Source organism: Dreissena polymorpha, chromosome 2, assembly GCF_020536995.1.
Source record: "Dreissena polymorpha isolate Duluth1 chromosome 2, UMN_Dpol_1.0, whole genome shotgun sequence".
NCBI classification, from domain to species: Eukaryota; Metazoa; Mollusca; class Bivalvia; order Myida; family Dreissenidae; genus Dreissena; species Dreissena polymorpha.
In genome coordinates this window covers 42,054,749-42,069,869 of record NC_068356.1, presented here as the reverse complement: position 1 = coordinate 42,069,869, position 15,121 = coordinate 42,054,749, and the positions used below count along the sequence as shown (strand labels likewise).

Here is a 15,121-nt window from a genome sequence, read left to right as displayed (position 1 = left end):
TGCATTTTGACAGAATTATGTGCCCTTTTTATACTTAGAAAATTGACAATTTTGGTTAAGTTTTGTGTTTAGGTCCATTTTATTCCTTAAGCATCAAAGCTATTGCTTTCATACTTGCAACACTTACTAACTATCATAAGGGGACTGTGCAGGCAAAGTAATGTAACTCTGACTGGCATTTTGACAGAATTATGTGCCCTTTTTATACTTAGAAAATCGAAAATATGATTAAGTTTTGTGTTTAGGTCCACTTTATTCCTACAGTATCAAAGCTATTGCTTTCATACTTGCAAGATTTATGAACTATCATAAGGGGACGGTGCAGGCAAAGTTATGTAACTCATACTGGCATTTGGACGGAATTATGGGCCCTTTATACTTAGAAAATTGAAAATTTGGTTAAGATTTATGTTTTGGTCACTTTACCCCTAAAGTATCATAGATACTGCTTTCATACTTGGAACACTCACAAACTATCATAAGGGTACAGTAAAAGGACAAGTTGCATAACTCTGGTTGTCATTGTTACGGAATTATGGCCCTTTTTTGACTTAGTAACTTTTAATATATGGTTAAATTTTGTGTTTCGATCCACTCGAAGTATCAAGGCTATTGCTTTCAAACTTCAAATACTTACATGCTATCATGAGGTTACTGTACCTGGCAACTTGAATTTTACTTTGACCTTTGAATGACCTTGACTCTCAAGGTCAAATTATTAAATTTTGCTAAAATTGCCATAACTTCTTTATTTATGATTAGATTTGATTGATACTTTGATGAAACTACTCTTACCTGACATACCACTATAGACTTCACCCAAACCATCCCCCGTGCCCTCCCCCCCCTCCCCCCCCTCCCCCCTCCCCCCCCCCAATTTTTTTAATTTTTTTTTTTTTTTTTTTTTTTTAAGATCATCTCACAAATGACCACCACACCCTCACACTATACCCCCACCCCACCCCCCCCACCCCACCCCACCCCCCAAATTTTTTTTTTTTGATTTTTTTTTTTTTTTTTTTTTTTAAGATCATCTCACAAATTATCACCACACCCTCACACTATACCCCCCCCCCCCCCCCATTTTTTTTTTTTTTTTTTTTTTTTTTTTTTCGCTTTTTTGGAAGATAGTGTAATAAATGTCCACAACCCCACACTATACACCCCTCTTCACTCCACTCCTCCCTCCTTTGTGATTGAAAATGAGAGTCCCTTCACCTTTAAAAAGAAAATAGATGAGCGGTCTGCACCCGCAAGGCGGTGCTCTTGTTTAAACATCTTACAAAATATAAAAAATTGAATTTAGTCATTTTTGTCCATAAATCATTCCCAAACTTGCCACTTTTATTGATTAAAAAAAAATCCCAATTTGACCAGACTCCTTTTCTAGAAAATTGCCTGAACATGCACTTAAAAACAATATCACTTCTGTTACTTATAATCCTATTTATAATGCTTAATTTTCCCAATTTCATGGTTTATCGCGCTATTTTTCCCAATTTCACGGTTTATCGCGCTAATTTTCCCAATTCAAATGGCACAGGCTGTAACAAATTAAAGCAAAAAAAATCACTGCATATGAATGGTGGTAAGCTACCATATACATCTTGTATTAATGGTGGTAAGCTACCATATACATCTTGTATGAATGGTGGTAAGCTACCATATACATCTTGTATGAATGGTGGTAAGCTACCATATACATCTTGTATGAATGGTGGTAAGCTACCATATACATCTTGTATGAATGGTGGTAAGCTACCATATACATATGAATGGTGGTAAGCTACCATATACATATATATGGTGGTAAGCTACCATATACATATGAATGGTGGTAAGCTACCATATACATCTTGTATGAATGGTGGTAAGCTACCATATACATCTTGTATGAATGGTTGTAAGCTACCATATACATCTTGTATGAATGGTTGTAAGCTACCATATACATCTTGTATGAATGGTGGTAAGCTACCATATACACAAATATCTCAATTTTACTCATTAGGTACATCTAGTTACATGAGTCCTATAAAATAAAAAAATAACAATGCAGACTGCACAAGTTAATCTGGAAAGTCATAATTAAAAGATAATGAAAAACAAACATCATATTTTTTGTATAAATTTGCTCTACTGTTTCGGACTAAAAACAATATTTCTATGACATCAGGTGGTGAAGCAGTTGCGTTTCGTCAAGTTCATGAAAGTGTACGAAAAAACATTGAGTGCAGCTTTCAGCCACCTGCTGGGTACAGGCCTGATTTTTCTCATACTGCTCATGGTGTACGCACAAGTGGGATACTTGGTAAGTTCTAGTTGGCATTTCAATTGCCCTGTTGCACACTTGACAAGAAATGTTTGTTGTATTATACATGCTTATACTTTATAATATCTTGGTCCCTTGTGTTTTGCTGTCATCAAGGTAAATTGATTTACTACTTGTATTTTAGATTTGTTTTTAGGGATCAAACACTTTAGGCCAAATACACAGCTTTAGATGCATACATAAATTATTTAATTTAAGTAAATGAAGGTTCAAAAACGCTAATACTTTACACCACAATTGAGTTTAAATGGACACAGAAATGGCTCTATTTTATGGAATAAAAAACATGGAACAGTAAAAAAATGTAAATAAACTAATATAGTTCAGAATGCTTGATTATTTAAGAGTAAAGTTGACCAAACAAAACCATATTTTGTTTCAGTTGTATGGCCGTGTTCTGGCAGAGTTCGAGACAGTGGGTCATGCAGCCAACACACTCCTTGTGATGATTCGTGGACATTTCAACTTCCTACCGATGCTGGACCATCAAGAGACCTTTACCCACTTCTATGTGTACTCCTACTATGCCTTTGCCTACGGTATCATGGTTGCCCTGGTGGTGGCCATACTGCAGAGCACGTACCACACCATCAAGTCCCAGCAGACCTTCAAGGCCAGTATCGAGATGCAGGACCACGAAATGATTGAGTTCATGTTGAAGAGATTCAAACTCTGGGCTGGCATACAAAAACCTAAGCCGGTATGTTCTTGTTTCTTTCAAAGCTGTGTATTTGCATGATCTGATTTGAGTTATGTTTTATTGTAAATAAATAAGACTAACAACAACAATATGTTTTTGAACATCCTTTATGCTAATATAAGCTGCAAGAGCAGAAGATGTTGTTTCAGATTAGTTCGCACAGGCTACATGTGCAGTTGGCACAGGCCACCTGTGCAGTTGGCACAGGCTACCTGTGCAGTTGGCACAGGCTAATCTGGGACGACCCTTTCTGTCTGAAGTGCAAATTCCTTAAGAAAAAACTTTCTTTTAATGAAAAATGCCATAACAGCTGACAGTGCCTTTCTTGATTAGCCCTTGCAGATTGCACAGGCTAATCTGACATGCATTAAGCCTTCTTTCCCTAGAAGGCGACACTTATTTATCATAATAATATCCTTAAAACGTTCATGTTTTTTTTAATATATCTGGAATGTCTTTCCACATAACTAGGAAAGTTCTCTACCTTAAAAATAGATTTCTGAAATGCATGTTCTTTTTAAGATTTGATTATTCTTAGTTAAATGGTTGCATCTATAGAGAAATTTGATGATTTTGAGTGCAAGATTGTATATTCATTTTCTTAGTTGTCATATCACACATCATTTAATTAGTAATCTTAGTAGACTTTGTGTTTTATAAACACTGTTGCAGGCATTCCGTCGCGTGAGATTTCCAGGGTTCCCGTCGATATCTAGTCGGAGTTCGTCTAGCTATTCCAATCGCAGTTCCGCATCCGAGCAGACTGTGCCAGCGACTGTCGTGGAACAAGAGTTCTCCCGTGTCCAGCTTAATAGCATGATGGCACGACTCACTCCAACCTGGAATGCAGTCTTGAAACGCATGGAGAAGGTATACTAATGTGATTTCTTTATACAATCTATTTTAAATATTGACAGTCTATATACTATACATGTATCTTGTTATTTGTTGTTGAATTTCCCATAGGTTTCTTAGTTGTTTTGCAGCGGTTTGCTGAAGTTGAGTTTATTTGGGTTGTGCAAAAGTATGAGATAGTAAAGAAATTGTTAAAATGTATGTTTTCTATGTAAAATAACCATTACAATATTTTTTATCTGGAACATGTGTAATATATTTTTTTGAACATTTTCCATGTTTGTTTGTTTTGACTGACCAATCGTTTTATGTTACTTTACTAATATGATGTTGCAATATTAAATGACTTCACTTATTGTTAACAACTTTCTGACTTTTCAACACGTTTAGATGATAAAAAATGTCTGGCACTCGTCTTTTCATACCATGATTTATTGAAGTTGTTAATGAACTTTGTAAGTAAGCTCACCAAAGGATATCTTACTAACAATATATCTGAACTGGTTTGATAAAAAAAATGGCATGAAAAAGCAACTCGTGACAGATCCTGTATGTGTATAATTTTTAACATTTAGTGACAATAACATCAGACAATTGATGTGTTCAACATTTCAGCTTGAAGTCTTAGAAAATGATGAGGAAGTTCTAGTCAAGAAAGCAGAGAATGAGATGAAAGATCTGAACTGGAAATGCCGCATAAACGAGCTGGAGCGCCAAAGAAAGGAGCTCCTGAACTGGAAAAATCAGCCCGGGGGCAGTTCCAAGGCTCCAAGTGGGGAGGGGGCTACTCAACCTAGACAATCAGTGGGCAAACGTGGGCCCAACAGAGACAACACGGAGCGCAAGGCTCCTGCTACAGTCACAGGTGGCGCCACTCGAGATCAACCCTCGGGGAATCCTGGGGACGAGCAGGGAGCCACAGGCGGGCGGCGGCCCCTCAGTTATCAGGGGGCACGTCTAGAGGGGACTACGCCCGGGACACGGAGAGCGTCTTCCCAGGATAAAAATACACAGGACAAAAACACGCTACAGAAGTTTCTAAAAAGTGTGAAGCCTTCAAAGGCCGCATGGAATAAGTGAGTGAATGGCTTCGAGTGTTAGATTATTTATATGTATATACATTACATGATATATATTCAGAGTAGGGATTGAATCTTAAAGGGTAAATAAGATAGTTGGGACTTTTATTTGATCAAATATTTCTCCAAGCAGGTGGACAATTGTTGTTATTATCAATCACTCTCATATGCCAAATAATCATTTATGTCTTTCATTAGTGCTAACATGTGAGGTAATGGACTCACAATTCCAAATAAACACTTCCACGCGTTTAGAGAGTGTAATGATGCGCAAATAAGTAGACAATTGTTGTGAAAAGCGCATATAGTGTTTGGACACATGTGTCTGGTAATAGTACCCGTGTTACCGCTAAGTAGCTCAAGAAAGGATGGAGTGCTCAGAGTGCCAACACAAACTGCTGATATAAGGAGACCAGACAGTCAGAACTAACTGTGCTTATCAAGGGAGAGAATTCATATGCTGATAAAAACAGTATTCCATAAACAGAGCTGCTGATGTCACCTATATGTGATACATTTACTTGAATTGTTTGTTTATTTTGAAAACACATTATTGTTTTAGTCAAAATCTTATTATGTTTTTTTGTTGTTTCTTTGTTCAGTTGTTCTTGTGTGATACAATCAGTTTGTGCCAACTGTCTCCTTTTATATTAACATGTAAGTTTCCTTAGTTGTGAAGCTAAGATGAATAGTTTTGTACATTTTGGAATTATTTACAAAAACCTGATTAGTGATATACGTATATAGCTGCCAGCAATTTGCTGCTGATATATGCTTACATATACCTATATGAACATTCCAATTTATCGATGAAACATTATTGGAATAAAATGAAATAATAGGTATGCATTATACATTTATTAGCTCTGTATTGGTTCCATTTGGTACAGACAGTGTGTGGGTAACTAATCTTCTTCTACTGGTTTGCATGCAGATGCTAGGATATTCCAATGACTTGCAATAGTTAGTTTTATACTGATGATACATATAGAACAATAATGTAGTTTATTATGTTAGAAATAAAACATCAGGTTTTACTAGTTACAGAACTGTCATAGTGCCTGTCCTATGATAATGTAGATGTAAATTGAAATACGTAATTTCAAACTAAATGTGCATTACTCTAAGTGCTTCTTCATTCGATTGTGCTTTTTTTTATATTCAAATACATATTTCTAGAACTATGTTTACATAAGTTATCTTTGATACCACAGTGCCTTATCATAGATTTATGTATGATTGTTTGTATTAATTTTACCTACTGCTGATCAGTAAGATTGCTTTACTAGTATGTGCCTTTTGGGTTAATTGTAATTAACTTTTGTGAGGAAGTGCATTAAAAGATTGAATGGTTATTCCACCAAAAAAAAGCTAATAAAGATGTTAAGAAGGCTAATATAAGCATGGAAACATCTAGAATTGCGATTAATGATGCAAATGTTTTTGCCTGTTAACTGTACATATATATTTGATAGTATATATACCTTTATTTATATATTTATTTATAAAAAAAAAACACAATGCATTTATATCTAATCACAGGAAGTGCTGATGTTTGTGATAATCCGTGAGAAATCCGTCCAAGATATATTTATTTATTTCCTTTTGCATCAAGAACTTTGTTTATTGATTTTTTTCTATTTGGCCAAATAAAAATAGCCATGTTTCTGGTTTCCTGTCCGAATAAACAAATGTAAGAAGGTAGATGGGATGAGAATTGTTCATATACATGAAGATTTACAAAATAACGCAGATGGGTCCCAGCAGATTTAAAATAAATAACAAATATGCCAGAAGTGAAAATTCCTGTTTAAATTTTGAATAATTAATAATTATATAATTATTTCAAAGGCTATTCTGCATTCAACAAGCTTTAGAACAAAAAAAATGGGCGGCCATTAAAAAGGAGCAGGTTTTTTGGGGACCAGAAACACAAATAATTTTTTGTTGGCCTTGAAGTTCATCATAATTTGAATGCCTATGTGCCACTGTACAACATGACATGACAGTATTTAAAGTATTATAGATTGTGTGATGTAATGTTCATGTAGGTCTGTTACAATTTTGCTCAGTGACATTCCGGTGATACCAAGTATTATTATAACCTGCGATACAAACTAAAATGGGTTTATACTGTGATCACTGCAGATAACTGGCATTAGACCTTAATTGTTGGAAACGGTTATCCAACACTATTCAATGTTCAACATTCAAACATGCTTTGCTTGTGTCTTATAAAATTAAGTTGTGCATGTGCTCTTTTTTTATCATCAAACGTTAAAATTTACAAAAGTTGTGCTCCTTTTTAAACTAAGATTTTTTTAAACTTTTTATTGTTCCTATTGAATTAATTAGTAAAAATACACGTCTCTGAAACTCAAATGCCCAGATGTGTTATATTGTGTATGTTACATTGTGTATCGGCTTGTTACTTATTTTCATCAAATCATGACACAGGGTCAAAACTACACGCACACAGGGGTCAAATAGTTTGCAAATAATAATTATATAGCAAAATAACTATAAAGAATCTTAGTCTCTGAAACCACATGGCTTAAAGGTTTAGTATTTGGTATCTTACATGGTAAATTCTGTTTCTCTACAAACTTTTTCCAAATAATGCCTATGGGGTCAAAACTGGACACGTCCCACTGTCCGATTGTTACAACTTGCTACATATTACTACATGCAGGGTTAGTATGTGTCTCTTGTTCCCGGGACAAGCTATAGTCATTACTTCATTTTAAAAAGCTGGTAGTCACAAAGAGTTTTAGTTAGCTTTTAATGGTGTGTTTTATGCATGATCATTGATAACACTGGCCTTTTTTGCTCTTTTTGATTGGAAAATTGGTGAAAAAATTAGCACAATAAAATTGACTATTACAGTTATCTGTGATGAGTTTTCCAATCTATATTTGATTAGAAGGATAAACGTTAAAAAAACTGCTTTGTAACTAGTTTTCTTTTTTACAAAAGGGTACAATGTAAAACATTAAAGGCTAATTTACACGTTCCCAAAACTTGTCTGAAGAACACCATAAAATTAATAGCCAGGGACTTTGTTTTGTAAATACCTGACATTTTCTCAAATTGTTTCGTAAATACCTGACATTTTCTACAAAGTTGTTCATGGAAAAAAATGTATAAAAAGTGCCCAAAAAAAAGAAACATTAAGAAATTATAGTACATTCCATGCATTCCTCAAGAGGTATGTAAATATTATATTAACTAGAAATAAAATTGATTGTTAGTTTAATATTTTATTCAACCTTTCCTTTATATCGAGTTTTATTGCACAATATCAATATATTTGTAACATTTTTTAATTTATTATTTATTTGACAAATGACTAACATTTACATAAATGACAATCTCTTCTGAAAAAATGTTTTTGTACTAGAGTTGTTGTACAACAATTATTATTTTATGTAATGTAATATATCATCCACACTAATTATGTTGCTAATTTAAGACTGTATTTATTTATTCCAACAGTTTAATGTTAAAAATTGATGTTACTTTCTTTAATATAAATCTCTGGTAAGTAATTAATATAGAGAACAAATAAGTTGCTGAAATTTTATTCTTTTTAAAACTTTTGCATTAAATGACCTTTAACGCAACAATTTTTATAATCAAGTCAAATACAAATTATGCCCATGCCTATTTTATCTTATAAATTTTTTAAGTGAAATAAACCCCATACTTGTTTACGTTTATTATTTGATCTGCTTTCGAGTATACCTAAGTTTATTTAATGAATTGTTTTTATAACAAAATACAAAGTTGTTCACGTTATGTCATGTATTATAAAACATGATGTCCGTATTATATTTGAAATATGATTATCAATGTTAAGTTTACATATTGTTTGTTTGGTACAAAGTTTAGCTCATCACTGCATAAGTTTTTGACGAAGTCATGCATTATAAATTAAGCTTTTGTAATGTATTAATGACTGAATAAACCCATTAAACATCTACAAATCGTTGTTTTAACTACATCTTTATCAGTTTTGACAGGATTTGATGCTGTTATTATACTTCTAGCCTTTATTTTAGTTTGGAGACAAATTTATCTCTCTGTCCTAGGATGAACAATTGCAGTTCTGCATAAATTGTCAATGCTTTGTTGCTGAATTTGTACAGTTATAAATTTACTAAGAATTATCAAACCTTTGCATGTTATAAATTATGTAAACAATGATAAAGCTTATTCAGTGCTTTAACCCTTTCAGTGCGGGAACCGAATTTTAAAGGCATTTGCAAACAGTTTGGATCCAGATGAGACGCCACAGAACGTGGCGTTTCATCAGGATCCAAACTGCTTGCTATTCTGATAGTATTCTTTGAAAAAATCGAAGAAAATGCTAATTTTAGAAATTCAGCAGACGACATCTTAGCAGACGACAAATTTCCCAGCATGCAAAGGGTTAAGTCTCGAATATATGAGCCATGAATGGACATGGTGCTTCTTACTGCACTAGAATACATGAGCCATGCATGGACATGTTGCTTCTTACTGCACTAGAATATATGAGCCATGAATGGACATGGTGCTTCTTACTGCACTGGAATATATGAGCCATGAATAGACATGGTGCTTCTTACTGCACTAGAATATATGAGCCATGAATGGACATGGGGCTTCTTACTGCACTAGAATATATGAGCCATGAATGGGCATGGTGCTTCTTACTGTACTAGAATATATGAGCCATGAATGGACATGGTGCTTCTTACTGCACTAGAATATATGAGCCATGCATGGACATGGTGCTTCTTACTGCACTAGAATATATGAGCCATGCATGGACATGGTGCTTCTTACTGCACTAGAATATATGAGCCATGCATGGACATGGTGCTTCTTACTGCACTAGAATATATGAGCCATACATTGACATGGTGCTTCTTAGTGCACTAGAATATATGAGCCATGAATGGACATGGTGCTTCTTACTGCAGTAGAATATATGAGCAATGAATGGGCATGGTGCTTCTTACTGTACTAGAATATATGAGCCATGAATGGACATGGTGCTTCTTACTGCACTAGAATATATGAGCAATGAATGGACATGGTGCTTCTTACTGCAGTAGAATATATGAGCCATGAATGGGCATGGTGCTTCTTACTGTACTAGAATATATGAGCCATGAATGGACATGGTGCTTCTTACTGCAGTAGAATATATGAGCCATGAATGGACATGGTGCTTCTTACTGTACTAGAATATATGAGCCATGAATGGACATGGTGCTTCTTACTGCACTAGAATATATGAGCAATGAATGGACATGGTGCTTCTTACTGCAGTAGAATATATGAGCCATGAATGGGCATGGTGCTTCTTACTGTACTAGAATATATGAGCCATGCATGGACATGGTGCTTCTTACTGCAGTAGAATATATGAGCCATGAATGGACATGGTGCTTCTTACTGTACTAGAATATATGAGCCATGAATGGACATGGTGCTTCTTACTGCACTAGAATATATGAGCCATGAATGGACATGGCGCTTCTTACTGCACTAGAATATATGAGCCATACATTGACATGGTGCTTCTTAGTGCACTAGAATATATGAGCAATGAATGGGCATGGTGCTTCTTACTGCACTAGAATATATGAGCCATGAATAGACATGGTGCTTCTTACTGCACATGATAAAATGCAACCTAATTTGTAGACTTAAAAAGCGTAATAAACTAACATTTGGGTAAACTAACTTGTTTAAGCAATGTGAAGCTATAAACACTCATCACTGTTCACAATTTTTACTGTTTTTATCAAACTGAAAGGCATTCAGATTTTAATTCTTAAAAATGGTTATTAAAATACAGGGGAAATTTAACTTGCTGATAAAACATTGTTCAATTGGCACTCATTCATATAACCTGTTCCCATTGTGGTGAAGCGAGACTCTGTAGTCCATGCCTTAAACCTAACCCTCTGTAGTCCATGCCTTAAACCTAACCCTCTGTAGTCCATGCCTTAAACCTAACCCTCTGTAGTCCATGCCTTAAACCTAACCCTCTGTAGTCCATGCCTTAAACCTAACCCTCTGTAGTCCATGCCTTAAACCTTACCCTCTGTAGTCCATGCCTTAAACCTAACCCTCTGTAGTCCATGCCTTAAACCTAACCCTCTGTAGTCCATGCCTTAAACCTAACCCTCTGTAGTCCATGTCTTAAACCTAACCCTCTGTAGTCCATGCCTTAAACCTAACCCTCTGTAGTCCATGCCTTAAACCTTACCTAGTCAATCATAGTCAATATATGGATCATCATTGGTTGTGTGCATAGTAACATCACATATATTTATAACACTCCAATACAAGAATCAAAGCAAAAAGCCCTCTTGATCAGAATATGTTTATTTATTAAAATTTCTAAGCACACATACATAACTAACAAATAAAAGCATACAAATTTACTTCTCTGCTGTGAGAAAAAAGGTCTAAAATTTAAAAATACCAATATGGCACCAAAGGGAAAAACTCACACTCTTGTATACATAACTTTCATTTTTCTAATAATTTATCAAAGCCATGATGTCAATTGTAATAGAATACAACAGACCAGCTACAAAGGTACATGTATAAAATATCCCTCAAACCAAGCCCTGCATGTTGGTAAATACAACAGAGTACTTTAATTTACAAAATACCCCAAAAACACATTTAATTATGACACATGATAAGCCATCTTGCTTGCATTTTCTGTACTTTGATTTGTAACAAGCAATCTAAAATTAGCTTGTTAATCAAATAAACAGACAAGATTAACAGCTCGTAAAGACTTGTTTGCATGCAAAAGTGATAACAAGAGCACCGCCTTGCGGGTGCAGACCGCTCATCTATTTTTTTTCTTTTTAAAGGTGAAGGGACTCTCATTTTCAATCACAAAGGAGGGAGGGGTGGAGTGAAGAGGGGTGCATTGTGTGGGGGTGTGGACATTTATTACATTATCTTCCAACAATGCGAAATAAAGGAAAAAAAAATCGGGGGGGGTGGGGGTGGGGGGGGGAAGGGGGTGGGGATTCTTGGGTGCGATGGTTGGACGGTATTTCAAACATAAAATAATAAAAATAAATATTTTTTTTTTTTAATCGTTTCAAAAAAAAAATGGGGGCGGGGTGAGGTGGGGGGGGGGTATAGTGTGAGGGTGTGGTAGTAATTTGTGAGATGATCTTAAAAAAAAAAAAATAGGGGGGGGATTCGGGGGGGGGGGGGGGGGAAGGGGGGGGCACGGGCGATGGTTTAGGTGGAGTCTATTGTGGTATGTCAGGTAAGAGTAGTTTTGTCAAAGTATCAATCAAATCTAATCATAAATAAAGAAGTTATGGCAATTTTAGTAAAATTTAATTATTTGACCTTGAGAGTCAAGGTCATTCAAAGGTCAAGGTAAAATTCAACTTGCCAGGTACAGTAACCTCATGATAGCATGAAAGTATTCGAAGTTTGAAAGCAATAGCCTTGATACTTAAGAAGTAAAGTGGATCGAAACACAAAATTTAACCATATATTCAAAGTTACTAAGTCAAAAAAGGGCCATAATTCTGTAAAAATGACATCCAGAGTTATGCAACTTGTCCTTTTACTGTACCCTTATGATAGTTTGCGAGTGTTCCAAGTATGAAAGCAATATCTATGATACTTTAGGGGCAAAGTGGACCAAAACACAAAACTTAACCAAACTTTCAATTTTCTAAGTATAAAGGGCCCATAATTCCGTCCAAATGCCAGTCAGAGTTACATAACTTTGCCTGCACAGTCCCCTTACGATAGTTAATAAGTGTTGCAAGTGTGAAAGCAATAGCTTTGATACTGTAGGAATAAAGTGGACCTAAACACAAAACATAACCAAATTTTCAATTTTCTAAGTATAAAAAGGGCACATAATTCTGTCAAAATGCCAGTCAGAGTTACATTACTTTGCCTGCACAGTCCCCTTATGATAGTTAGTAAGTGTTGCAAGTATGAAAGCAATAGCTTTGATACTTAAGGAATAAAATGGACCTAAACACAAAACTTAACCAAAATTTTCAATTTTCTAAGTATAAAAAGGGCACATAATTCTGTCAAAATGCACGCCAGAGTTATCTAACTTTGCCTGCCCAGTCCCCTCATGATAGTAAGTAAGTGTACCAAGTTTGAATGCAATAGCATTGATACTTTCTGAAAAAAGTGGACCTAAACGCAAAACTTAACCAAAATTTTCAATTTTCTAAGTATAAAAAGGGCACATAATTCAGTCAAAATGCAGGCCAGAGTTATCTAACTTTGCCTGCCCAGTCCCCTCATGATAGTAAGTAAGTGTACCAAGTTTGAATGAAATAGCATTGATACTTTCTGAGAAAAGTGGACCTAAACGCAAAACTTAACCGGACGCCGACGCCAAGGTGATGACAATAGCTCATAATTTTTTTTCAAAAAATAGATGAGCTAAAAATGAGTTGTAAGACGCGTTAAAGGGTTCTTAAAACACTATCAGATATGCAGTGAGATGCAAAAGTCTGGTTTTCATACTATTTTATACACTTCTTTTTACCTGAAGAATTATGTTTACCTTAAAACATAGTAGAAAACCAATTAAGATACATTATGATATATATCACGTTTTCCCGCTAAAACAAGTGCAATCAATAAAATAACACACCTACATAGTGATTTTCTATAAAAGTGGGCCCAGAAGACCCAGTTCCTGGTTTTCATTAAGGTAAGTGGAATCAATTCTATTTTCATAGGGTCTCATTATGAAACAGCCAATTAAAGCAATTATCCTGCCTTTTCTTTTTTTCAGATTGTTGAAGTATAGAATAACAGAAAGATGAACATGTCTTCTGACGAAAAATTAGAATAAAAAAGATATGTCATGCAATTTCTTAGAAAATCCTATTCCCCAAAATGCAAGCACCACAGAAAAGGTTTTGGCAGTCAGATTTTGACACAGTACAGTGTCGACAGTACAGTAATGATACTGGTAAACAAGAGGACCTCAAAGGCCCAAAGTCGCTCACCTGAGATACAAGAAACCGTCGGAGACGGGTGATGCTCCCCTAAGTTTTTTTGTCACAATATTGCAATATATATTCAGATAAAAGGAAATGTCTTGAGAGCACAGTAGTTGGGGGGACAAGAACTTTTTTATAGAAAATTTCAAACGGCCATAACTCTGTGAAAAATCATCCGACCAGAACCCGCTGATAATATGCACATCTCCTCTTGGTAGTGAAGCTTCCCATAAAGTTTCATTGAATTCTGGTCATTAGTTGCTGAGAAATAGCCCGGACAAAAATGTGCACGGACCGACAGACAGACACACACACGGACAGACGAGGCGGCAACTATATGCTCCCCCCAAAATAAATTTTGGGGGAGCATAATAAAGGAATTGAACTGTTCTTCGCAGCGCAAGATATCAGATGTTCTGACCAAAGTTCATGAAGATTGAACTATAACAGTGACTTTTAGAGTGTTAACAAGGTTTTACTTTTGCCATATAAGGAAAAATGCCCAGCCCCTTGGCAGCCGCGTTTTTCAATTATCCAAAACCTTTTTCAAACTTGTTCAAGATATCATGAAAACAAATGTTCTGAACAAGTTTCATGATGATCGGACAATAAATGTGGCCTCTAGAGTGTTAACAAATCAAGGTTTTATTATAGCCATATAAGGAAAATGGTGGGCATGTTTTTCAACAAACCGGAACCATTTTCGAATTCATCCAAGATATCATTGAGACAACTCTTCAGACTAAGTTTCATGAAGATTGGACAATAAATGTGGCCTCTAGAGTGTTAACAAAACAAGGTTTTACTATTGTTGTATAAGGAAAAATCCCTTGTCCCCTGGCGGTTGTATTTTTCAACAGATCACAACCATTTTAGACCTCATTCAAGATATTATTAAAACAAATCTTCTGACCAAGTTTCATGAAGATCGGAATATAAATGTAGCCTCTAGAGAAATAACAAGGTGAATGTTGACTATGGACGACAGACAAAAGGTGATCACAAAAGCTGTGCTCAGGTGAGTTAAAAACGCATCTCTCAACATAGTTCCCAATAAAATGCACCAAAATGTTTCAGACACACAAACCCTGCAGGAAACAACCATAAAAGGCATGGATGTGATCACTAATGG

The 15,121-nt window shown here is 35.3% G+C and overlaps 2 protein-coding genes across 3 annotated transcripts in view; one reads left to right on the top strand and one right to left on the bottom strand.

The window, feature by feature from the left end:
* The window catches only part of LOC127869684 (polycystin-1-like), a 37,296-nt gene extending 28,354 nt beyond the window's left edge, over positions 1-8,942 (top strand). The window contains exons 22-25 of the mRNA XM_052412342.1: positions 2,177-2,311; positions 2,715-3,032; positions 3,705-3,902; positions 4,503-8,942. Coding sequence (XP_052268302.1) covers positions 2,177-2,311; positions 2,715-3,032; positions 3,705-3,902; positions 4,503-4,967 — 1,116 coding nt within the window. The 3' untranslated portion in view covers positions 4,968-8,942. The remainder of the gene's footprint in view (positions 1-2,176; positions 2,312-2,714; positions 3,033-3,704; positions 3,903-4,502) is intronic.
* Positions 8,943-12,203: 3,261 nt separating this feature from the next.
* Positions 12,204-15,121, bottom strand: part of LOC127866779 (mitochondrial dicarboxylate carrier-like) — a 157,059-nt gene continuing 154,141 nt past the window's right edge. The window contains exon 9 of one of the 2 annotated variants that reach the window (XR_008043101.1): positions 12,204-13,972. The gene's annotated coding sequence lies outside the window, so the exon portion shown is untranslated. Of the gene's footprint in view, positions 14,375-15,121 lie in introns of both variants that reach the window. The other variant, XR_008043100.1, reaches the window with a different exon arrangement.